The 26,625-nt window shown below is 38.6% G+C and overlaps 1 protein-coding gene across 1 annotated transcript; it reads left to right on the plus strand.

Moving 5' to 3' along the window:
• Positions 1-360: 360 nt before the first annotated feature.
• Positions 361-25,409, plus strand: LOC306758679 (vasoactive intestinal polypeptide receptor-like; the record flags this gene model as incomplete). Its single annotated transcript, XM_079244046.1, has 13 exons — positions 361-381; positions 4,347-4,440; positions 5,472-5,585; positions 13,697-13,803; positions 13,903-14,000; positions 15,038-15,167; positions 19,332-19,485; positions 21,133-21,193; positions 23,984-24,050; positions 24,137-24,228; positions 24,436-24,565; positions 25,031-25,072; positions 25,218-25,409. The coding sequence occupies exons 2-13, from the start codon at positions 4,368-4,370 to the stop codon at positions 25,407-25,409; spliced, it is 1,260 nt and encodes a 419-aa protein (XP_079100172.1). The 5' UTR covers positions 361-381; positions 4,347-4,367.
• Positions 25,410-26,625: the final 1,216 nt, after the last annotated feature.

Consider the following 26,625-nt stretch of genomic DNA (forward strand, 5'->3'; position numbering starts at 1 on the left):
AGCATTATAATATTAATGCTGTTTTTGTGCACACTCATTTACTGACGCACCAATGAGCTTTCATTGGCTACTTGTTGGCTTTTCAAGGTAAATCTTTAGAGGGAGGAGGGTGAGGTGCAGTGTGGAAGGGAGGAGGAAGAGGAGGAGGACGCTAAGCTCGAGCTCTCCACCAAGAGCGCAAGACGCACAGAGTCAGCAAAAGACCCATTTCAACCCGCCTCGGATTCTCACTGCAGATCCGCTCTTGCATCGGTTTTTTTTACGTGTTTTTTTTTTTTTTTTTTGCCCCCAAAGTATTATTATTTAACAAATCTAGAGGATATGTTGTCCCTATTTTCAAGGTTTATTTCCCTCCTTTACTGCTGCACATTACTGGAACCCGTAAGTATATTTCAGCAACACTTGAGTTTTCTCATGACTTGAACTCGGGCTCGTTGTAAACAAGTCACAGCTGATCGACTGATTTGGGAACTTTTATTTATTTATTTTTAGGATGAGCACGTAGATTTTTCCAAGGTTTAAATTCTATACAAACACCAAGTGATATCCACTCCCTCTAAAAGCGCAACAATGTGACCTCTTGAGCATCTTCAGCGGGTGTGAATGGAGGACGTGCGTTTACTTTTTAAAGGCTTTTCCCAGCATTAAGGTTTTTCAAAAAAAAAAAAAAAAAAAAAATCCTATTTATTTTTAGACCCTCAATCACAGTTTGCCCCATCTCCAAACACCAGCAACTTGTTCAATTCATTTTAATGGAATCAGAATGAAGTTCCAAAGGAAGCGTGTTGGTCTCCAACCTGGACACCATGGCAACAGTCTTCTTTGTCTGTCTTTGTGCTTCCACTTTATTCATCCACTTAACTGTCTCCTCTGAGCATTTATGAATCATGCTGGAATCCAGTTGGAGGTTGGTGGAAATGCTGTGCATGTGCATGTCAGTGCACATTCACACTTTTTACTCCCTTTCATGATTTGGCTTCTTTACTCGGTAAAGTATTCCTAAAAGTGAGATCATAATGACGATCCTCCTGGAAGTTTCTGACTGTTTTTCTTAACTTGCAAAGCTGAGCCATCACACTGTCAGAAAACTGTATTGCCTAATCATCACTGGGGGAAGTAACACAAGAGGGGTCACGTAGCCAGAGGAGGGAGATAAATTATTACCTATGCAAGGGAGTCACCTTGTGTGTGCAGAGAAGCTGGAGTCATATGGGCTCATTTTGTGGCTAACAATAGCTACGTACCACAAGTCTGATTAATGTCCACGGAGAGGAGATTCATCCAGCTAAGTGAGAGTAATAAATCTTGCAATCCTGCCAAGAGGCTGTATAAATTCCACTGGTAAAACATGAGTGTGTTTACATTTGTGTTATAATTCTGCTTATGATTGGACTTTTGGATGTGTTTCACATGTGAACAATGTCCTATCCATGATACAAGACTTGGGACATTCTCAGTGAGTTGGATAAAATCTTGTTTAATGCACTAGAAGTGTTAGATCCCAGATAAAATTCCAGTCCTGCTTCTTCATTGCAAATCAGATTGGGTAAATAAATGTAGATAAGGTCAACGCATGAGCAGCAACAACAGATGTGATGCCCTTATATGACTCTTTATCGAACTCTGCAATGTCTTAAGACTCTCCTCATTTCCTCATTTTTTTATACACCAACATAAATATATATATAAAAATAGCAGGATTTATTGAAGCATGCACAAACATAGATATCATCACAGAGTTGAAGGCAAAAACAGAACTTGTGCTGTTTGATGAGCTGGAAAGTCAGTATTTGGGATGAGCAGTTCGATTCTTTAACTCACTATGACAAGTTATCTATCTTCAAGTAGTCTCCAGGACTTTTCTGTGGAAAAGCTTTGGAAAGTTAGCTGCTGTTTTTTTTTTTGTTTTTTTTTTTTTATTGTGCTCAGTTAAGATGATCCCATACTGCTTCAGTAGGGAGGATGTGTCTCTCCATAAAACCTGGTTCCACTGATTTTCAGTCCAGTTCTTGTGTGGTTTAGCATGTGTCAGTTTTTCCTCCCCATTTCCTTTCCTTAAGAATGACTTCATGACAGCCACCCTTCCATGGAGACCATTTCTGATCAGGCTTCAGTGAACATGGATCACATGAAAGCCCAAATGCATCTTCTCGTTCCTTTGTCAGATCGCTGCTGGATATTTTCCTGTTTCTTGAGAAAAAACACATTAATATACTGTTTATTTGATGTACATAGCTTTTTTTTGTAAATGCCTGCCAATTCTTTGTTTGGCCTTGTGATGGACCTGCAACCAGTCCAGGGTGTACCCTGCCTCTCGCCCAATGATTGCTGGGACAGGCTCCAGCTTCCCCGTAATCCTTGATTAGACTATGCAGTTAAGTAAAGAGGCCGATGGATGGATGGATGAATGGATGAATGGATAAATGATGACTGGATGAATGGATAAATGATGAATGGATGAATGGATGAATGATGGATGGATGAATGGATGAATGATGGATGGATGAATGGATGAATGATGGATGATGAATGGATAAATGATGGATGGATGGATGGGTGGATGCATGGATGGATGGATAAATGATGGATGGATGAATGGATGAATGATGGATGGATGAATGGATGAATGATGGATGGATGAATGGATAAATGATGGATGGATGGATGAATGGATGAATGATGGATGGATGAATGGATAAATGATGGATGGATGGATGGATGGATGAATGGATGAATGATGGATGGATGAATGGATAAATGATGGATGCATGGATGGATGGATGGATGGACTTCTTTTGTTCTTCACTTATTAGGTTTCTTCAGAATTTTATAGAGATGCTGCACACTATGCTGGGATATGCCAAGTTTCATTTTCAAGCACTAATGATGTTAAAGAGCTGCTATTATGGTATTTGGAGTTTTCTGAGCTTTCTACAGTGTTACAGTGTTGAATCCTCATCAGACACATGAACGGCACTGTTTTTTTTATCACCTAAACCCATGTTTGAGTTTGAGTTCCAGCATGCTCCCCGTTCGGTTTCCATAGTGACGAAAAACGCGCTTTTAGAGAGTTTTTTCTACTTGGAAATCCTTGTGACGTCCCGGGGGATAAGGTTCGGTGATTGGTTACCTTCTACTGGTTAACAAGGGCATGTACAAATACATCAGGCGGGTGGAAAACGTCAGATAAAGTTATTTCCACCGATGGCTGGTGAGTTTACTAAAGAGAGACATCCTGCTGCATTCGTTGCTGTGGGTTGCTGTTTTCCACTTTGTTTTCAGAGTTTGATTCAGGTTTGAACATGTAGGGCTGTATGCTATGTTCTGACATTGTGTTGTGTTTTTTTTATTGAGTTCATATTAGTCTAATCCTTCTGTTTATGAGATGTTACAATGACGGCAAAAGCAGGTGCGGTGCGCGCTCCCGATGTAGTGCAGTGGCGGGAGGCGGGGCTTAATGCGGAAGAGTCTCAATCCACTCGTTTTGCCCACAGGCTGATCTGACAGCCTATGGAGAGGGTCGGTCTGAAGTAAATAAAGAGATTTGTGACAATAACTTGATCAATCCCAGCCCTTCTGGTCTCAGAAATAAAAAAATTAATTAGGCTGAAATGCACATAATAGTTCCACTTTAATGATGTAACATGCTGCTGAAGATGCCTACGGAAAATGTCAGCGCATTAAATAGGTTAACAAAGAAGAACCTTATCCAGTTGAAAACGGTGAGGTATGTGGACTGGACTGGAAAAGACAGAAAAATCTGCTAATATACAAGAAACCTTTGAATGACTTGCAAAAAGTTTGGAAAACCCTTGTTTAAAAACTTCCCGAAATGATACGTGAAAGTCCCAGCAACTTGGAAGCAAAATATAAAGAACTAAACGGGTCGCTCAAGACTTTTACACATCACTGCTGGTATAAATAAAGCTTCACTCGCTTTAGATAGTCCTTTATTATTTTCACTTTGGTGAAATTCCAGTTGTTACAACAGTAACTAAATGACAAAAAAGTAAAAGTAGAAGAGTAGAAGATTTTAGTTAAGAAAATAAAGAATTTAGGTTAATTAACGCAATAAAAATAACTAGCAGTGTGCACAAGGATGCAATATTTTAATATTTGTTTTCCTTTTTTAAAGGTTTGTTCAAACAAAGAGCAACATTTATAAAGGTTTTTTTTTGTTAAGAATATCCAGTCACTTAAACAAGTTTATATACCTCTTAAAGTTTAGCAAATATCTACAACTTTTCATGAATTATCTAAACTTTTCCAGCACTAAAAACATGCATCTGTAACTTTTATAGCAAAAGGTAGAAAATTTAGTTAAAAATCACATTGTCTTCCTGCAGGTGTTTCCAGCACAGAGTCAGATGTGTGACCTGATTCTGGAAATAGACAAGGAGAAAAACATGTGTGAGGCTCTGATTGAAAACAAAACAACAGGTATGTATTCTTTTGGGTATGTGTTTGTGTGCTTAGCACTGACTCATATTAATGCATTTGACTCATTCGGTCTCATCTTCATACGTCTCATCTGAAGTCCAGAAGTCGGCTGGACGGCTAGACAATCAACATCTGATTGACAAAGAAGCTATTCAAACCAAATCTTCTGACAATTTGCACGGCTGAACTCCTAATTTTACAGCTAATCTCAGCCCCGAGTCAGAAATTTGTACAGTTGGGAGCGAAAACATTCAAGTCAGAGTTGCAAATAAATCCCTCAGAAAGCGGCAGAGAGTTTATCTGCATGCAAAACACAGCAGTGAGTGTGTAATAATGGGAGTCACTTCACTGATTTGTTGTTTTACACAGGTTTTAAATTACTTGCTGCCAAGTGGGACGATGTATACCCACAGCATGCAACTTCTGGGTATATTCTACCTGGTCAGGATTGTGCTCCATGAGCCTCTTTTGTCTGTGTGTGACTGAAACCATCATTGATTCAAACTGGGGTTTTTATGTGACCATCATTGTCACACAGCACATAAGTCATTAAACACACATTATCTTTTTAATTTAGTCACCATTTGCAAATGTATGGATTCCACTTGTTTTGACTGTTTCCAGTTCCTTGGGGTGCAGCTGCAGACAACAGCTGGCAAGGTGAGTTCTCATCGTGATGAATCGTCAAGCAGGTGCAGATTTAAAAGTGCTGCGACCTGATTCCACATCTCCAGAGCACACACACACACACAGTGGAAAGTCACACTCATCTGTTGAATTCAAATAACAGTGTGTAATGAAGGACGAGGGGCTGTTTTAATAGTCATCATAGCAGCATGTTACCGCAATGACGACTGACGTTTTGGCTGTCATGGGAACCCATGTTAACTTTAATCAGGCTACTGTGTTTTTTACTGAAGCGGAGTGATGTTTTAACAGTGTGAAGCACTCTCTGAGCAACAGTCTTTCTCAGCTTATTTTGGTCTTTATGATTTCATAGTGTTTTCTTTCCTTCCTCTCATCTTTGTTAGGCTGCAGTGGGACGTGGGACAAGATCACCTGCTGGCCCAGTGCTGACATTGGAGAGGTGGTTACCATCCCCTGCCCCAAATATCTATTCTACTTCTCTGGGGACGTACCTCCACGTAAGTGTCATGATTAGAGAGTACGTTGAGTGTGTGCATACGACAACGAACCTTTCTGTTGTTTGTTTTTTGTGACAGTTGGCAAACAGACAAATTTATACAGTTTAATGGCTGAAAGGTCAAGTTATAGGTTGGGGCCTCAGAATCATTGAACAGACCTATCAGCCTCAGAATACACTCGACAGAAGGAAATCAAGTTATTGGTTGAAGTATGTTACATGCCGCACCACTATGGACTGTGCCGCCTTCCTATCATCATGTATCTGTTTCTAGAAAAAAGTCAAAGCACAGCCTTTAAGTCTGTTGAATGATGAATCTGTCAGATGATGCTGTAGTTATGAAAGAAGGATTTTTTTTCATAGAGCAAAACTTCTGTCAGTAAGACAATACCTGACTGCACGATATTACTATGGAGTTATAATGGGCTGCTAGTCACAATTCCTGATGCTTTTAGGTGTTTGACAAAATAAACTGAAAAGCAACTGCATCCATTTGTAATTCTGTCAAACAGCGCTCCCCCCTATGTGTGCTTTATGTTGACGTATGGCTGCTGTAGAGGTCAATGCAGAACTCTGACGTCAGTAGCAAACATGATGACAGTGGAAGGGATAATGATAATATACCTTCTCAGAAAGGGACATAAAAAGGCAGCACAGTAGATGGAGAAATTTGTAAAGCCTTTAAATACCTTGCAGCTTCATCTTGTTTGTTCATTTTGCTATTTGCATTTGCTTTATACTGCTTAACACTGACCCCACGCTGTCCAGAAGTACTGCTAAGTCGCTCCATTTAGCTCTGCATTTCCAAGCTCTCAGAAAACGGAGTGAAATATTAAAATAATGCGAACAGACAGAGGTCTCTATCCATATGCATATTTAATGTTAAGCATAAATGTTCCCTTTCTGTAGCTTTTTGAGGCAGGCTGCTCAATTGGTTGCATACTGGAGCTTTACCACAAGATGTCACTAAATTCCACAAATGCCACCATCATTAATACAGAAAAGATTATTTTTCTCTGGACACAAGCTCTTCCCAGATGGACAGAGAAACAGAGAAATTCAGAAATGTCAGAGAAATTTTCTTTTAGCTGCTTTTAATTCGATGAATTGTTCAAGTTGATCAATGAAGAACATTAAAAATGTCATGTTTCTGGAAACTGGGTTTGTACAATCATCATGTGGGCAAATGCTTCCTCACATAAACTGCATAATGTTATTATAAGTGTCTGTTTTCTCTGGTGCTCCTCCACTAACTGTCCAAAAGAAAAAAAGAAAACAATAAAAAAGATTTTATTAATCTCTTTTTTTTTTGTCTTCAACAACAAAAACATTCCTAAGCATAATGACTAAATAAATATATCAGTGGTTATATTGCGCATTTTTATGTAAATCCTGTACAGCAATGTTGCCACGTCACAGATTAACATGAAATTTAATGAGGATGTCTAATTGAGTTGGCAGGACTTAGTTACAGGATATCTGAAAGAACAACAAGGAACGCTGGCATGATGTTCATTTTTATTCATTCTTACCCCTTTTTGTCAGAATTCCAAACATTCCCTCATCTTGAGTCCTCGCCAGTATGAACACAATAAATATCTTACAAAATAAATGGGAATTATGGAGTGTACTGTCACAGACTCAGACTCATTATGCCATTCTGGCCCATGATCACACATGCTCCTTCTCATACATAACAAAAGATATACTATAAAAAATTGGAACCCATTGCACAACTGAGTGAGAAAAAAAATAAACAACTTCCAATTACAGCCCCATCCACCCATCAAAGCAACATGCTGTTTATTTGTCCGTCTTTAATCTACGAAGCCCTCTCAGAGAAGTAATGCTAATTATGCAGGAGGGAAAACACTACTGAAAATTTACTGGATGACGCTAGCACTGTAGTTTGTTAGATAATTCCCCTCAGAGTTTCCAGCATTTCTCAGTTTGCCATTAATTACCAAACAGAGCTTCCTCACTTTAATTACTCAGTAAAAGTTGAAGGAGCTGTTGATTTGTATTCATCCGGCAGGGAAGCCTTCATTTCAAATGAGAGCCATGAGAAATGTTACAGGAGTTGAAGTAGACTTAAATTAGTTCAAAACTTTGCAGCTTTAAAGTTTCTTATAGCTGCACCAGAGGATTTTTTCAATGAATATTTAAATGAATATAGTTACTCGTGTGTAAATACTGTGTGTGTGTGAAGTAGTCTAAGCATAGTAGTCTGCAGGTGAAATGTTCATCAGTGAAATGTGTCCCTACTTCCACATGAATTTACTGCTGGAGAATTTGTAATGTGTTGGTTGTGTATATAATTGTGTTCATGTGAAACATTGCTTGTTTGCAGACATTTTTTCTGCACCCACATTTCCACATACATGTGTTTACATGGGAGTCAAGAAGAAGTTGACAAAATTATGTCGGAATCTTCTGAGGCTCCGGTAAATGTTAGAAATCATTACATTGTTTCCCCTCCAGAAATATAGTGAAAAATATTGATTTCAGTGTCCACATTGTTTGCAAGCAGTTCGATAAACAACCAAAATCAAGATAAAAATTCATTCATTCATTCATTTTCCTAACCGCTTAATCCAATTCAGGGTGGCGGGAAGATAGAAGTTCTGAATTATATTTAAAATTGAACTTGCATTGGTATTGTCATGATGGAGACTGTGACATATTTAGTGCACGATTTGCAGTTTATTTGTCTTTGTACGTTCTTTAACAAAAATAACTTTTGGTCAGGCTAGCGTTTTTCAGTTTACCTTTACACAAAATAATTCAGATGCATACTTCACAAAATGTTAAGATGAAACCCTCCCACTACTGAAGTTAAGCAACCATAAAACGTACATTTTCTTAAAATGAACATTTGGGAATAAGGTTTTTAAATCTGACAGATTTTCTGATGTAATACTTATATGTAATTTTCAGCATATGCGTGTGTTGTGTATACATGTAAGTTTACTGGAAGTTCATTCTTATGGAAATTCTCATAATACTTTAATAGATTTATAAAACTCCACCAAACTGTGCCTGAATAACAAGAAAAAAAAAACAACCAAAAAAAAACCGCAACTGATTTTTTTTTTTTTTGTCGTTAGCCAACCTTGCTAACAAATTATTAGCTTGACAGTCTTAACAACTGATCACTACAATTTGCACACATCCATAGCTTAATATGACCAACATTTGCATTGAAATGATTGCGTAATGTGCAATGTACAGTCTGCTAGCATAGTGGATAACAGATCTTTTTACAAAATCTTTCACAAAATCTGAAGACCCTCTCTATTAGTTATGTTCTTTTAAAGAAATTCAGCTCATCTGTTCCTTAAAAATGGAAAAATCTAGTATACTCTTATCCTCACTGGAAGTAAAGTTTAGACATTTGAAGAGAAATGTAGTTCAATTAAGAAGACAATCTGTATAAAAAGGCACATTTACCCAGGTGCCACTTGGTTCGCTTGAAGGCTCATTTTTGCTCCCTTTATGTAAATATGGTACAGTATCTCCTTTTTAGATGTCATCCAAATCACTACTCACATACTCCCAAAAATATTTAAACTGGTATAGTCTGTATGAAATGTATCCACTTGACGGCAGTGCACAACTCATCTTCAAATTCATCGAGTACATCAGTTTTAGACTTTAGCAAACGCAGCAATGGTCCGTCAGTCAGTCATTTTCTGAACTGCTTAGTCCAATTAAAGGTTGAGGGGGGAAGCTGGAGCCTATCCCAGCAGTCATTGGGCGAGAAGCAGCATACACCCCGAATCACCAGTCCGTTACGGCCGTTCACGCTCACACTCACTCGTTGGGACAATTTATAGTTACCAATAACCTAACATGCATGTCTGTGAACAATGGTAGGAAACCGTAGGGCTCGGAGAGAAACACCCCCACCCACCCCCACCGAGACTCAAACCAGCAACCTCTTGCAGTAAAGCTCTAATGCTAACAACTACATTGTAGCCTCACAGCAACAGTGAAGGAAACTATTATAGTGTACATTCTCACTCTCAGTAGACGGTGGTGCATGCATTTACTTAATAAGTAGCAATTTCTTCTTAGTTGTTTTCTTCACTGCTCTGACAGGATCAATATTGCTCAACACCGCCAGCATGGTTGCTAGAGTTCTACTCTGTTTTCTATGTCAGGCTACGCAGCCGCAAGCTCTATAAAAGTAGAAAAAATATGCATGTAAAGGATGCAGATGAAAGACAAAAAGGCTCTGTCGTGTAAATGGCTTTTAAATAAACATAGTCTTCTTGTGTTGATTTTACAATTTATTGAAGCAGCATGAATGTTAATTTGCATATGATGCAGACCAAAGTAGCAAACTGTGTTCCACCTGAAAACCAAGCTCTGGATTCAATTTCAATGTGAAATCAAATGGACAAAATGGACCAGAAGACCATGTAAAACGTGTTTTATGGTAAAATACGAGAAAGCTCACAGCCTCTCTTGCTGCTCATAGCTTCTTGAGTAAATCTGATTAAGTTCTGAACCCCAAAATAAAAACAGAAACAACAATCCCGCATGAACTGGTTTCTTGCTCCATTGTTTACTTGTGGTGAACAAGCTGATCCCAATCTTGAACAATCGATGAAGTGAGTTATCTTCTCATCTTATCATCTTCCTGATATTTCCTTGTTGTTGAGCGACAAGCAGTTGTAGCTGCGCAACGGTGTCCAGCCGGTTTGAGTAAAGAGTAATGTGAAAACAAGCCAAACTAATGAAAGGTCCGACATTCCTTGACATTGTCCACCCAACTGAACCCAGTCATCCCAGACTTGTCTCTTTGAACTATTCTGGTGTGAATATGTCCTAAGACAGAATTTCTCCTTGAACAGACAATCATGTGGAAACCACACAGCGTGCCCATTAAAACCCATTTAAAAAAAAAAAAAAAAATTATGTTGTCATTAGTAGCTGATTTCATGTTAATATTTGTGCCTAAGAACAGCAGCACTGGTGTTGCCTTGCAGCTACATTTGTTGTTTGAAGTTAAATCTTCTTTTTCTCTGCTTACAGGGTTGTTTGATTGAAATTCCAGAGTTGATAGCTTCTAATACTTTATTTCATTCAGATTTTTTTTCTCTCTTCTTTGCTGCTGCCACATTGAATAACCTTTGGTGCAAGCATTTTTATGTGCAAATTATTAATTGAGGGGATGTATTTTCGGTTATGGCTAATGCAGAAATGGAAATGGGAGAGGTCTATCCATGTGCATGAATGCATATTCATATTTCTGCTTTTATACGTACCATATGTCCTGGCTTAGTTGTGCTTTTATGTCAAGCTTTATTGACAAATTTCTAATGTCAACTTGATTGCATCGCTCATATAATCAATCTGCGTTTTTCAAAGATATTGAAGAAATGCCTGTTGCCAAAATCCAGTCAGTATTTTCCTCGTCATATTCAGGATATGAGAGAGGGTCCAATCGAGGATTTTCCATTAGCATATGAAGGCTCACTGCACAGAGGAAAGTCTCTGTGGGAAGCTGCACTGTGACCCAGATGGGAAAAATAGTGTGACCTGAGTGAGGATAGCACTCCAGGAAAAAGATGGAGGAGAGATGAAGAATCACTGGTTTTGTGGAGTTTGAGGAAGAACATAGATATTTCCCCAAAATGTTATAGATTCACATAACAGCTGCTCAGAAGCTGGCTGGGATGAAGAGCTGGCCCTCAGCATGTCGAGAAGTTTTTCTGAGTGACCTTTGTGGCTCTGATGCATACCAAATCAATTATGTAGTAAATCAACTAATCAGTGAAGCTCTCAGCTGGTTAAACCTGCTTTGCTCTCAGGTCTTGTAAGGAGGACTTAATTAAGGAATGATGAACGGTCTGGGGCTTTGTGCATTTTAAATTACCACTGCAGCTACGTGGGAACCTTGCATTGTGCTTTTTTCCAGTTTATTTATTTAATTAAAAAGAGATTTGAGAAGCATGCTATTACTTATTTTTAAATTTCCTTTAAAAAAATGTTTATATATATATATATATGTATATATATATATATATATATATATATATATATATATATATATATATATATATATATATATATATAATGAAACACCTAAAAAATGCCTAAAGTCAGTTTGGTTCCCTGTCTGGAGCAGTTGCGAAACACGAGTTGTTGCCACATCGTGAGCCATTCGTTTTAGAAGGCTCACGCACTAAAAACAAGCATTACGAAACATGGCGCCACAGAGATCAGGAGCCATGCTGTAAATTTAGTTGAGATAGTTTGACATTCTCATGAACTCTTTACCAAGAAGGTTAAACAGAAACCCTCAGTTATTTATCAGTCCTAATAACAGAGACCAACCGCCTCCTACCAGCCTGATTGTGACATGGTTGCCAGTGATTTTACTAACACGCCATAAAACTGCTGAACCTAATAATATAATGTTCATATCTGCCACATTTAGAAAAGAAAAAGTATTTAAATTGAATGTAGCTACTGTAAAGGGTAGGTGGAATAAACAGCAACCTGGAAATAAAAATGATCACAGACTGATAAACTAATTTCAGCTCTCCTTGTTATCGTTCATGACTCTGAAAATCCTTGCAGTCATGTTTTGGGGAATGATGAAAGCATTCTTCTGGCAATCCCTCAAACAAGCCAAATCCAGTGGTGGCATGGGCTGAAACAGCAGGGGCTTATCTTTGCCTTTGTGTCTTGTCATGTTGTTTGAGGAAGCTAAGCCTCAGTCTTCTCTGCAATACGCCGCTCAGGTATTTTGTGAGCTGACTAAATTTTAATGCCAAATACATTCTAAGACTTTGGATTGTTGGTCATTTCCCAACTCCATCTTGATTCGATGTCTGTGGAGTGATACGATTAGGAAATTTGTGGAATGTCCAACTTTTCAATTTCTACGACAGCCTGCAGATTAATCTCTCACACAGCTCTTTTTCTTTAGTCTTGAAGCTGGAGATGAGGGAATATGACATAGAAACCTTATACAATAAGCGATTTAGCAACATCCCATACCTGTCAGTCCATCATAATACAGCAGGATTACATTACTCCTTATGAACAGATGGATAAATGTGCTATACAACAAAAATCCTTGAATAGAATCAGACAAGGGACATTACATACCAGAAACCTTCATTTTATTTCAGTTGGTTAAGTAAAGCACATGTACTGTCCGAACACAGTTAAAAGATGAATAATCTGATTTAGATTTTATGTTATTTAGTCATAAATGTATTAAATCATATCTCTGCAGCTGAATGTGAAGTAATTGAACTGGAGGAAACAATTCCTTTCGCTCACTTATTCCCTTTTTTCTTTATTTCTTCCCTGGTCCATCAAAGCAAAGCTCTGAAGTGGTCTGCGCTGCATTCAGAGCTTTACTGTAATCTGCTGAGCTCTACTCTCTTGTACTTTACTCAGGTTTAATCTACCTTACATGGTCCTCCTATACTTTGCTGATCTGTCTTCTCTACAAGGCTTTACCATGGTGCAGTAGAGAAAGACGTGGCTGCCTCATCGCTGGTTTGCTTAAAGCCTTATCATTTATTACATATGCCATTTTTTAATGCAACATGTAGGCTAGAGTAAAGCGTCTGAAAGCTTCTGAAAAGCATCTGAAAGCTACCCCTCTTTTTCTACTGATTTCTACTGGCAAGTTCTCTGCTCCTGCATGAGTCTCTGCTTGTATAGCTTAGATAAGAGAGACCTTTTTGCTCTTAGCCATCAGTCTAATGCACTTAGACCTTCCACCTCTGGCCCGATGGAGGGACCAGAGCAAAAACATCTCCGTTTGAATACAGGCTTCCTGGTGTTCACATGTGTGTGTGCAGGCTGAGGGTAATTAAGAGACTGATGGAGGCAAATACACATGGGAAAAGTTTCAGCATCTCTGGACAAGTTGGACGACTGATGCCCTTCAGTCATTCCTTTCTTGTGCTTTTAGTGTTTGGAAGTATTCCAGAGGGAAACATAGAAGTACGAGTCTCACGGGAATACTTCAGTGACACAATTAAGTATGAGTAAATTTAGGAGTATTTACTATTTAGGAGTATTTTACTGTGCTTTTGCATGAAACACTCTGAAGTCTTGTTTTGTCCCTCTGTTCTGCAGGAAATCTATCAAAGACTTGCACTGCAGATGGCTGGACCCCGATCAGTATGGACTCCTACATAATGGACTGTGGTTACAATCCCAACAACACTGTGGATGAAAATTCTGTCAGTATAGAAACTGCTGCTGCTGTGGCTTCCAGTTAAATGTCAAACTCCGTCCAAATGATCTGTCTCCAATTACAGTAACGGAATATGTTGTTATAGGGGGAATTCTTTGGCGCCATCAAAGTGGGTTACACCATCGGTCACAGCGTTTCGCTCATTTCTCTGACAGCTGCCATCGTCATACTTTGTCTTTTTAGGTAAGTAGATTCATCAAAATGTTGTTTAATGTCTCGGCATAAGGCCTTTTCCATCATTCAAAGCAATAAATCCCCTTCATTTACTCGTTTTACACTATCTGCCCTGTGTTTTATAGGGGTTTTACAGTGTTTTAAACACAGTGATTAAAGCAGATTTTGTGGGAGAAGTCGTCAAATTTACACATTATCTGCATCAACATCTCAAAGCAGTCAAGTGCAAAAAGCTGTAAAGTCAAACCACTTAGATTGCCTGCTGCTGTTCACACCATGTTCCTTCCTGGCCATATGTCTTGGGGTCACGTGGAAAGATTTAAGTGACCCTGATCTTTAGAAATTGCTATGTGCGGTCAGTTTTTCTTTCAAACTGTTTATGTGATATGAGCTAAACAGCAAGGCTTGTGTTTACTCCGTTTGGTTATTACATGTCATCGACTTGCATTTTGAAGCAGAAACACAGGATGTGAACATCCGTTGCTGTTTATGTTCGGCTTTGGATGCAGCGTTCAGGCAGCTGGTTGATGCCGTGTGTCATCTCACCCGGCCTGCTGCGACGACTTGCCTGATAAGTTTCCACCTGTCAACCCAAGTCCTCAGCTCAGCGGGAAGGCATTTGTTTAAAAAGTACCCAGAGGATAGAGTTTACATCACTGACATTTTATCTGCAAGACTTTCAGATTTGTTGTTGTTTGCTTCTCTGCAGAATGTCAAGAATTACTGGTACAGTATTTTCCCATATATAGTGTGAAGTACATACACAAAGCTGTTCGCTGTTAAAATATTTATGTGGTGTGATATTTAGAAAACAGTACAGTAAGAAAACATTTCGAAAGCAACAGGCATGCACGACATAGTGCTCATAATTACCGCTCTCAGTCGTTTGGTCTTGTTCGTTGATGCATTAAAATTTCTAGCGAATATTACTGACATGTATTTGTGTTTTACTTGATTATTCTCACAATAGTCATGAATATAGATCACTATTTCATAGTGAACAGAAATGTCCTTTTTTGTTGTTTAACCAACCGTGTCTCCTCCAGGAAGCTGCACTGCACAAGAAACTACATCCACATGCATCTGTTTGTGTCTCTCATACTGAAAGCTGTGACTGTTTTCATCAAGGATGTGGTTCTGTATGATGTTGGCGAGACAGACAACTGTCAATCATCAGTGAGTACCGTTCGCTCTTATCACTCTGTGCTGCTATAAAAGCTCTATTGAACTTGCTGATAGTGTTGTGAAAAAGATGTGACACCAGCTTTCTTTTCAAAGGTTTTACATGTTAGGATGAAATAAAAATGATCTGGTCCTTTACAGATTTTAATATGAAGTAAATTTACCCTTTGATCATCCACAACATGTGACGTTACACCACATCATTATTTGTTTAGCAAAAACTAAATGAAAAGTCAAAAGTTGTTCATGAACAGCTTAATAAACCACATGATTCAATAGCTTGTAAAATTACCTTTAGCTGCATTGTTTTCTTTATGATATTATCTGTCTTGTACATCATTTTGGGGGAATTTTGACCCTTGCTTATTTAACCTCATTAAGCCAAACATATATTTGGTAGATACAGTTTCTGTGAACTTTTGCATCACTTAATGGGAGGAACTTTGCAGAAAAATCCTGTTTTACATGATCTGATACTTGTCTTATGCTCCATAATGGATACTAGGAACCATAAGACTACACTGTAATAATTTCGACCCATCACGCAGTAATAAATGGTAAAAATGCATGAAAATGAAGTTCGGTTTTTTTTTGTTTTTGTTTTTTTTTTTAATGGGGCAAATAAAGAATTCACATTTAAAAAAAATGTCGGTCAGGCTGTAACCTTTTAAGCCCTAATCCTACTTTGCTCAAAATTGCATTTGGAAAATGACTATATTTTTGCAACCACAAAATGGATCTGAAAATTTTTTATGTCAAATTAAAGGGAAAACTTGTGAGATTTGACGAGATGAGTAAAACACAAACTGTTACCAGTGAAACAAAAGCCCCAAATCTGGAGTCTTCAAGGCTTAAAAGCTTAAAGTGTTGCTTCACTTCATTGAGGTTTGTGGATATTCATTTATGCAGTGCTTTGTGAAGCTGTTGCTGCAACATTTCAGCCAGGTTGAGGTCTAAACTAATACTGGATCACTGCAACGCCTTCATTATTTTCTTTTTAGACATTCTGTTGTAGGTTTCTTTCTGTGTTTTGGATCACTGCTTGAGTCAGTTCCAGCCAAAGTTTAGCTGCCAGACAAATAGACTCACATTTGACTCTCAAATACGTTGGTATACAAAGCAGTTAATAATGTCTACAAGGTGCCCAGATCTTATGGTTGCAGAACAAGTCCAAATCATCAGCTCTCTACCACTGTGCTTGACAATTTGTGTGAAGATGCTGTGTTTGCTTTGATCCACATGTGCTACTGCACTAATACCAAGCGTCTACGTTGGCCCTGTGTTTTCCAAAGACATTTTTTCCTCAAGTTGTGTTTGTTTTGTATTGCAGATCTCATACATGCAACATGCTGCCTTGTGTTTTTTTAAGAGTCTTAAATGTGGCAACTCTTGCATACAAGCCATATTTTCTTATTGTACTATCAGGAATGTTAACATTTAGGCAATACTGCTGAACTTTGTCAGATTTCAGACTGTTACACCCCAAACAAAGAGTAATCCAGCATCTGTTTTATATCCTGTTTCTTCAGTAAGATGTTGATTCTTGTCTTAGCCCATGGCAATGGTCACATGACCACCAGGTTGTGAGATATGGGAAGGTAGTGATAAACATTACAGCTTGTAACTCAAAAAGAAATTCCCACAAGCACTAGTAAATTAAAAAAGATAAATGAAAAAATGACAATGGTTTGGCAGAGGTCTGTGCTCTTCCAGTGCTTTCCTAGTTGTTTATGTTTTTTGTTTCTTGTCATCTGAATGGTTCAGATCAATAAAATGTCCAAACTCTAATTTTCTATAGGTGACTGCACTTCCTAATGATCCGTTAATAAATTGCATTTGAATTTAAATTTTGGTTTAGTTTTTCTTTAAGTAATCATCTAAATTAAAGATGTATAAAACCAGATGATAATTTAGCATATCCTGGTAAAATCTGAAAAAAGAAAGAGCCTTTCTCTTCCTATGCCACAGTTTTTGCGGATTTTCCTCCTAAAGGTCTGACATATTATTGAACATTTTCAACAGCTTCTTTCTTTCTTTAGCTGTGGTGATCACTCACCCAGACTTTACTGACTTTGAATGCATTGTCTCAGAGTTTACTTAATGTCCTGGGTGTAGCAGCGTTTGCCAAGGCCCTTCCACTCCTGACACGGTGTTTTCCCATTCACCTGTCAAGCAGGATGTTGAGAGTTCCTGTTTGCTCAACATTAAACCTGAACTGCAGACGGCTTTGTCAATAAATCACATTCAGCGCTCCAGTATGTAGTTTGGAACACTTTATGTTGGCAACAACAGTATTCTAAGTGTTGAGTTAATAAAAAGAGTTTTATAAGTTCCTGGATGTGTCATAGTTTCATACATTACATCTGTTTTCAGCTTGTTTGATGAATCAGGCCACCAACGTCAGTGCTGTTCTCTCAGATCTCGCTCTATCTAAATTTATTGCTGTATTACAAAGTGAATAAAATCAGCAAACTGTAAATCAGCTGTTCTACAACCTCCAAGTGCTGATCCTTAATGGCCAAGTTTAAACATTTCCTCTTTGGGGTACACAGATTGTTTGACTCCAAACACAGCTGCTAAATCTCCTGATGATTCTAAATTCCACCATGAAAAAACAATGTTTTTAAAAAATGTTATAATCTTATATCTTGGTAAAAGTCCTTAAGTCTGTTGTGATTACTTCAGTTTACTTGGAATGAGAGGCCCCACTTAACTTATAAAAACACTGGCATAGGGTGGTGAAGTTAAGTAAAAGAAAATCTCAATAACAATGACAATGAACTGTAAAACAATTTTTTTTTTTTTTTTTTTTTTTACTTTGAAACACTGAGACGTGGAGATGTGCTATCATTTACTCCTGTCCCTTTTGACCTCAATTATTGCTATTGAGATGCTTCAGTCCATCTGCTTCAAGGTTGGATGTGTTGTGTGTTCAGAGATGATATCCTGCACATCTTAGTTGCAGCAAGATGTTATTTAGTCAGACTATCAGACCGACAGCCACTTTCAGACTCACTTAAATCTCCTTTCTTGCTCAGTTTGAACTTCAGCAAGTTGTGGTGACCGTGGCTGTGTGATTAGTGTGTCTGAATGTCCACACTATTCCCTACAGAGTGCCCTATATAGTGGTCACTATATACTATAGTGGCCATTTTCTAAGGGCGTCCGAATGTCCAGAGAGAAAAAAAGTAGTACACTTAAAATGACCCACAATGCATCTTGAAAAGTAATGAGCATCAATAATCACTAGATGGGTCAATATAGACCATAATGCATTGGAAGCTCAAAGTGGCTTAAGTGACACAAACATCAAATCAGGTAAAAAAAAAAAAAAAGAAGCAAGATAATTCATTTATGTCCTTATTTATTGCATAAATGAAAAAGAAAGTATAAAATACAATGTTAGAAAATAAAATATTTTCACACTGGTCTGGATTGGATTTGGAACAATGCATGGTGGTTGCTGTGGTAACAGTCGGTAGTCATGTGATCTACGACGAGGAGAAACTAGCCAGCTTTGTGTCTGAATCGCCAACAGAATGAGTTCACTATATAGTAAGATGCATAGTGTACGCCTATGTAGTAAATGATGGTTTAGGGACTTGTGTGGCCATTCGGACACAGCCAACACGTCAACATGTCAAAACGTATTGAGTTGCTGCCATGTGATAGGCTGATGAGATACTTGCGTTAATAAACAATTAAATTGGTGGTATTAATAAGTGGCTGGTGCAGGTTTATATTTCAAGACAACAACCACATTGCCTGTGGTTTATGATACATCAGTAAAACTTAAACGAGTCATTCAATCAGATGACCCTGTCTGATTTCAGACTTTCTGAGGTACCATCAGCAGTCGTTTTAATATAAGTGTCAGGCCAAGACCGTTTTTACGAGCAGCACAACCATTAAGGGACATTTGTAGATCATCCCAACCCCCAACCCCACCCACACAGACACAATCACATGATGTAGTTTACCTGATCATCTTCCTTAAGTTTTTCTCTTTAAGAATTCCATCAGTGACAAGTTGAACACATTAGCTTGCTTCCCATATGGGTCATAAACTTTACATATATGTTTAAGAGACTACGTTTGTTTGCTTTATAATTGTAGCGGAAATTTTTCTTGGTAAGGCAACACATTCATGTTTTCTAGGTGGGCTGCAAGGCGGTGGTGGTCTTCTTCCAGTACGGGGTCATGGCGAGTTACTTCTGGCTGCTGGTGGAGGGCCTCTATCTTCACGCCTTGTTAGCCGTCTCCTTCTTCTCTGAGAGGAAATACTTCTGGTGGTACATTCTGATTGGTTGGGGTAAGTGCTCGTGCCAGATGGCCACAGACAGTTCAGAGAATCGCAATCTCAAGCATTTGTAATCTGTCCACTCTTCTGAAGTGGTGCTTGAAATCGTCAAAAGTAATCATCAGACAACCAGAATTTCTGCGTCATATTTTCCCATTGATTTCTATATGCACTGTAGGATATCCAACATAATATATATGTAATGTAATAAGCACCATCTAAATCCAACCAATTGGATTTGAACTGCCTGTATTTATGTACTGATTCATGCGTCTTAGCAGAAACTTTTCATAAAAGTACATATATTTGTAGAAGATCTGGAAGAGTTTTTGACTGCATTCATCTTAACTTCTTCTATCATGTTGTAATTTTTTCCCATCATTTTGGTCCTACAATTTGCTTTGATATGCATGTTCAATAAATATTCTCTGATGTTTTTATTTTGAATGAAGTCCATAAATAATTACAATAAATAGGTCTGAATAAAATGATCTGCCAGCAGGAAAATGGCCAAAAAGCTTTTGACTTTCTTGAGAGACCCCATGATGAACAAGGCATGTTTAAAATTCTAAGTGTACAAAAAATTAGATACAGATTTAGCTATAAAGTAATTCAAAAGATTAACAGTGTACACACACTGAAAGCTTTACCACTCATCTGGTCACTCTGAGTCTGTCCATGTTTGGTTTGAACATTACTGATCATCTATCCATCTTCTACCACCACCATCTGGGGTCGGGTTGCAGGGGCAGCAGCCTAAGCAGGGAAGCCCAGACTTCCCTCTCTGTGGGGGGGATCCCAAGGTGTTCCCAGGCCAGCCAAGAGATATAATCCCTCCTGCATGTCCTGGGTCTTCCCTGGGGTCTCTTTCCGTAGAGACATACCTGGAACACCCCACCAGACAGGCCAAGAAGGCCCGATAGAACTCCTTCTTCAGCTTGAGGGTATCCCTCACTGCTGGTGTCCACCAACGAGTTCTGGGATTACCGCCACGACAGGCACCAACGACCTTACGGTCACAGCTCTGGCTTTCCGCCTCAACAATAGAGGCATGGAACACAGCCCATTCAGACTCAATGTCCCCCGCCTCACTCGGGACATGGTTGAAGCTCTGCTGAAGGTGGGAGCTGAAGCTCGCTCTGATGGGGGACTCTGCCAGATGTTCCCAGCAGACCCTCACAACACGTTTGGGCCTGCCAGATCTGACCGGCTTCCTCCCACACCACCTGGTCCCTCACTACCAATAAGTAGTGAGTTGGCTCAGGTGGTGTGATCAGTTGATAGTTCCGATGCCAGGTGTACATATGGAAACTCTTATGTTCGAACATGGTGTTCGTAATGGACAGTCTATGACTCGGCTACCAGATCCTCGCTCTCCTGTCCCACCCCCAGGCCTGGCTCCAAAGGGAAGTCCTGGTGACCCACTCATAGTCCTTATCATCATAGGGGTTTTTGAGCCGTACTTAGTCTGGTCCCTCCCCTAGACACCTGTTTGCCATGGGTGACCCAACTAGGGGCATAAAGCCCCTGACAACATAGCTGTTAGGATCTTCAGGGCACACAAACCCCTCCACCACAACAAGGTTGCGGCTCAGGGAGGAGATTACTGATCATTCCTCATGGAAATGATGCTTAGCCACTTCTTGTTTCTGCTTGCAGGGGCTCCAACCATCTTTATTTCCACATGGATGATTACAAAGGCTTACTTAAACCACCCAGGGTGAGTTTTGACATTGTTTTAACCTCCTAGAAATACACAACATAACAATCATCACAGCAGGTGGCAACAACAAAAGTATAAACAGACCAACTGCAACTCAACTTCAAAGCTTCTTACTTACCCACAGGATGGCCGATGCCGGACAGAGAACAGCAGAGATTTGGTAGTTTGCATACAGAATGGCTGATGACCGATTTATAGCTAGTTTTGGATAGCATTAGGAGAACACAGAATAATCACAGAACACAAAACCATGGAGAACAAATAAAAAATTGCAAAGGCACAAGAAATATGATAAAATTAAAGTCAAATGTTCAGCTGAATAGTTTGTTTTGCTTCCAAACTGTCCAAACTCAGTGAAATGACCCGGAGATGTCTTCGCAAAAGCCATGATAAGAACTGTTTGAATTCTCTAAATGCTAAGGGGAGAACTCCAAAGAGTATCACTTTGTATATGCAACTCTACATTGACAGTCCTTTCTAAAATTAAGGTGATGATTCTGTCATTAATTTCCAAGCAATGCTGGATTATCTTTATCTGATTCTCGAACTGCTTTTTGAACAAAAATTAAGTGAATTTCAAGACAAAAAGCTGAAAAGCTTTTCAAGTTAATTCACCTAGGTTGTGTGGACCTAAGTTAAATGGGTAAATAAAAGTTTAACAAACGTAGTACAACATTTATTGTACTACTTGTGTCTTTGAGCTGAAACAACTCATGATGTTGAATTAAAAATGCCTCTGGAAAAATATCTTGAGTTTATCTATCTTGATATCACAGGTTTGATATATATGCTAAATATAGGTTCACATAACACAACGGTCTTTTTAAAAAAATTATTGAAATATGCTTTGCAGCTGTTTGCAGCAGTTTGTTTTCTCAACTACTCATTCTTTAGCTGGGAAATTTGTACTCCATCCATCCATTCATTTTCTATTACCGGTATTATGCCAATGCAGGGTCGCGAAGGCTGGAATCCATCCCAGCAGCTAGAGAGGCAGGGTATACCCTAGACAGGTTACCAGTCCATCACTGGCCCAACACAGAGATAAACAACCACTCATGCTCACCCCAGAATTTAGAGCGAAAAATTAACCTTTTGGACTGTGAGAGGAACCTGGAGTTTCCAGAGAGAACACACACCTATACTTGCAAACGCCACACAGAAGAGCCAAGCTCGTATTATCATGGTGAGATGATAGTTTTTCCAAGACTTGAACAACAAATTTTAAATAATATCTAACATCCATGCATGGTCCACTCAGTTGCATTTTTGAGGCACACTTCATTATCTAAAGCTGTCTCAGCTAAGGAATTTAATTACACAGCTGATTTAAACATGACATTTTAATTTGGTCCAGCTTTATTTTAAACTACTCGCTCACTTAACTTAGAAAGAAATGTTACTAGTTTGAGTTTTCACTGTGTTTGATCTGTGTGAATTAATGGAGATTCATTGAGATAAACTGACTTTCCTGTGGCATGTGCCTTTTGTGCCTTTACTGATTGCAAACTTTAGAAATAAAAACTGTTTTCTATTATAACATACCAACATTCCTCATGTATTCTTATTGAAACAGTGGGATGAGACTGCACCGATAAAAAGCACTCACAAAATAATATCTAACATCCAAAAGACCTTTTGAACAATCTGTATTGAACATCTGTAGATGCAGATTCACTTGCTGTTGTCATTTCTTAAATTCTTCTGGATTTTGTCCTACCAGCTTTCCTTAACCTTGTGATGGTTTCCAACAAAGCTGAGTGAAATAGCTTAAGCAAATATTACAAGTTTTTTGACAGGTCATACCTAAGATGTGGCTAAATAGTCTTTTTTGCTTAGGAACATTGCTAAGAGATGAGGTCCTATTGTGAAAAAATCACACAAGGTGCTGAATAAAAAGAAAAATGTCACCAACACACAGACCTGGATTGGAATAAACAGGTACAGATGGATGTGTAGAAGGAGCTCTAAACCTTCCTTCCTTGTCTGAAAACATAAGAAGCTCTGGACCTTTTTTTTTTTTTTTTCAAAAGAGATTTTAATTTTAAAGATGCAGCGTGTAACAAAATCAAAGCTTGATCAAAGTAAGATGTAAAATGTCTTTAAGAGCTGTTTTTCTATCAGCATTTAATAACTGTTGTGTTTTTATTATTTCAGAGTGAGCCAATAAAGTTCTACTGTTTCTACTGTTCTACTGAATTCAGCAGTCATTTTTCCTATAGTGTCTCAGGATAGACAAAAAAACTATATGTGAAACACATACAAAAACTATGTGAGCTTTAATACTGCAATACCAACTTTATTTGATAGATGCTAGAGCACCATTCAGGATAAATACAAGGTTCATAAAATAGACAGTACACATTAAAATAATATTGAAATATTTACCAGTAGTGTATCCATCGCTGCACCTGAGGACACTGGATCCACTCAAAAATGAAAAATATGTTTATGTTTGGAAGATTTTTGTCCACTTACAGCCACCGTCCATTCACAACTGTACTTGGCATTTGAATTTCTATGCCCATCTTTTCCACTAGATGTCAGTAATTCTTACATGCTGTACCTTTAAAATGAAATATTTAGTCTTTGTATCAGTTTCTAAGTTCAAGAATAAGAAGCAGAGGTGAGGGAACATATTTTGTAGTGATTGCATAATAATCTAAGCGATAGCATTAGCATTGTGCTAGCTTTAGCTCTGGAGTTTATTTTCTTTCTGTTCGTGTAGCTGCTTGGTTCCGTTTGTGTTCATCATTTTTGTATGATTGTTTAACTCTCCTCTGTCAGATGCTGGGAGACAATTGACGACAATCCTTGGTGGATCATCAAAACACCCATTTTAGTCGCCATACTTGTGAGTCACTGCACTTGTTCATGTGTAACATTTCACATACAACTCAGCATAACGCACCATTAACAGATGTGTTACTCTCATGGCAGGTGAACTTTTTCCTCTTCATTTGTATAATCCGAATATTGCGTCAGAAAATGAATTGCCCTGACATCGGAAGGAAGGAGTCCAATCAGTACTCGTAGGTTTTCAGTGCCAAATGTCAACAACTCTATCATAGCAAAGGTTACAGTCATGTCTTATCAGCTGAGATTGATTGAATTATTTGTGTTGAGCAATAGCTCTTGCCTAAAAACTAATACAGCCATGACGTTCTTTTTTTGTGGATGTAGAAAAGAAATGAACACTAACCTTATTTTAATCTTTGATTTCTTTTTGCTACTTTTAGGAGACTGGCTAAATCTACATTGCTGTTGATACCTCTGTTTGGCATAAACTACATAATATTTGCCTTTATCCCTGACCACCTCCACCCACACATCAGGATGGTGTTCGATCTTGTCCTTGGGTCATTTCAGGTAGCCTATCCCTTAATTTCATACACTGCGTTAGGGAGTGTGCTGGTCATACTTTCCAGAAGTCAGTCAAAATGTCACTTCTTATACACAAATGTATGAACGGGATCTGATGTAATCCTTTTACAAATCTGGAATGCTGCATTTAATGTTTAATTTAGCGTATTTGAAAAATTATTTATCAGATTTACTATGTATTAAACTAGAAGCTGAGAGCAAAGTGCAAAGATGGAAATCTTCCAGTGGAAAGTCGTCCTGATTTATAATCATTTTTGGCCCAGACTGATATCTCCTGGGAACATATCCCAGACAGCAACATGATGAGCTTCCAGTCCCAGCTTGAAGTTGGTCTTAATCGTACTGTCATTACTCATCCTAAAAAATGTTGAGTGTTTCCCCAGCTGTGCTATCTAGTACAACGTCTCTTCCAACAACACAAATTCTTTTATCTGTTTTTCTTTTTAACAGGGTTTTGTTGTTGCAGTCTTGTACTGCTTCCTGAATGGAGAGGTGAGTAAATTCAAGCAGAATTACCTCTTTAAGATGTTTACTGTCCTTTATATCACTAGATCTCATTTTGCCTCCCCCTGCTGCATGTCATTCTCCTGTAACGCCCATCATAAACTGTTTGTTCACCTCTTTGCCTCTGCTGCAGGTGCAGTCAGAGATTAGGCGTAAGTGGCGCAGGTGGATGCTGCAGCGGTTCCTGGGTGCTGACACTAAATACCAGCAGCCCTCCATTGGCAGCAACGGCAACAATTTCAGCACCCAGATCACCATGTTGACCAAATGCAGCCCCACAACACGACGAGCATCTGCATGTCAGGAGCACCTCTCTGCCATTTAAAATCCAATAGAAGTTGACTCGCTTATGTTCCACAAGGATATGTGGCCCACAAGAGCGATACTATCAGGTAGAGGGAGTTCTGAGGGTCGGCATGACATTTTGATACAGAGCCCATTTTATTTCTTGTTATTTTGTGGGTTAGCTATCAAAAATGACAGCTGTTCAGTGCTTTTTCATGCCAGAGTAAGTCAGCTTTACACCAGTGCAAAATAATCACTCTGCCATTTTCATAGATTGCATTCACCTAGATTTAGTCAGGAGAACATCATTGGAGTTTGATTGCACAGCCAGGAGAACGTTGATCACTGGGCACGCAGACTAGCTTGCCCAACTAGTAATATAATGTTTTGCTGAAATCTCACATTAAGTGTACTTGAATTTACCATTGTTAAAGGATAGAAAATCAGGTTTTAAGGCAACAACAGTAAAGTAACATGCATCTGCAAGCACAAAGATCCGCGCTAAAAGGAAATGGGACTCTTGGCTGGTGTTCATCAGATGATTCTATGTGATACAAGGATAAAACCAGAGACAAGCTCTATCCAGTAGGAAACAAGATGTTTTTATTACTAGCATGTGCTATGCAGGAGAGTCCAATCACTTAACCTAATGACCAGGGTCGCATAGGGGACAAATGGTAACAACATTAATGACACTGCCAGGCTGTTTTAAAAAGTAGTCACTTGGGAAGAGTCTTTTACATGGTCCCAGAACCAGATACCTTGTCTTTGACAGTTTTATATGGGTTATCCACTTTGCTGAATTACTGCCAGATAACATTCCAGCTCAGTAAACTCAAGCTGTAGTTTGTGAAATGTGACTCAGATTACAGATGCTTCTGTTTGGTTTTAGGACACAGTCTCATGTCAGATAATCCAAATGCGTCACATTAGTCAATCATGCAAATAATTGTAAATGGATATGTGGTAAAAGTTCCTAACTTCTGTTAACTAGACTGCATGGAAAGTTACTATTCTTCTATTTATTGTTAATATTCTATTCCTGTGCCACCAGCAAATGTTTTCATGAGATATTTTTCCAGATGTTCATAGTTACCAGATGATGAATTAGAATAGTTGATTCTTAAACTTTGGTCTTTTTCCACTGCCAGGTTTACATTTGAGATTCAATTTAAAATGTCTGAACGCTTACAGAAAGTATTCCCATCAGACTTTCATGTTCCCGTCAGGATGAGTTAAAGAGATATTCTCTCATT

The sequence above is a fragment of the Telmatherina bonti genome, assembly GCF_933228915.1.
Source record: "Telmatherina bonti genome assembly, chromosome: 7".
Classification (NCBI taxonomy): Eukaryota; Metazoa; Chordata; class Actinopteri; order Atheriniformes; family Telmatherinidae; genus Telmatherina; species Telmatherina bonti.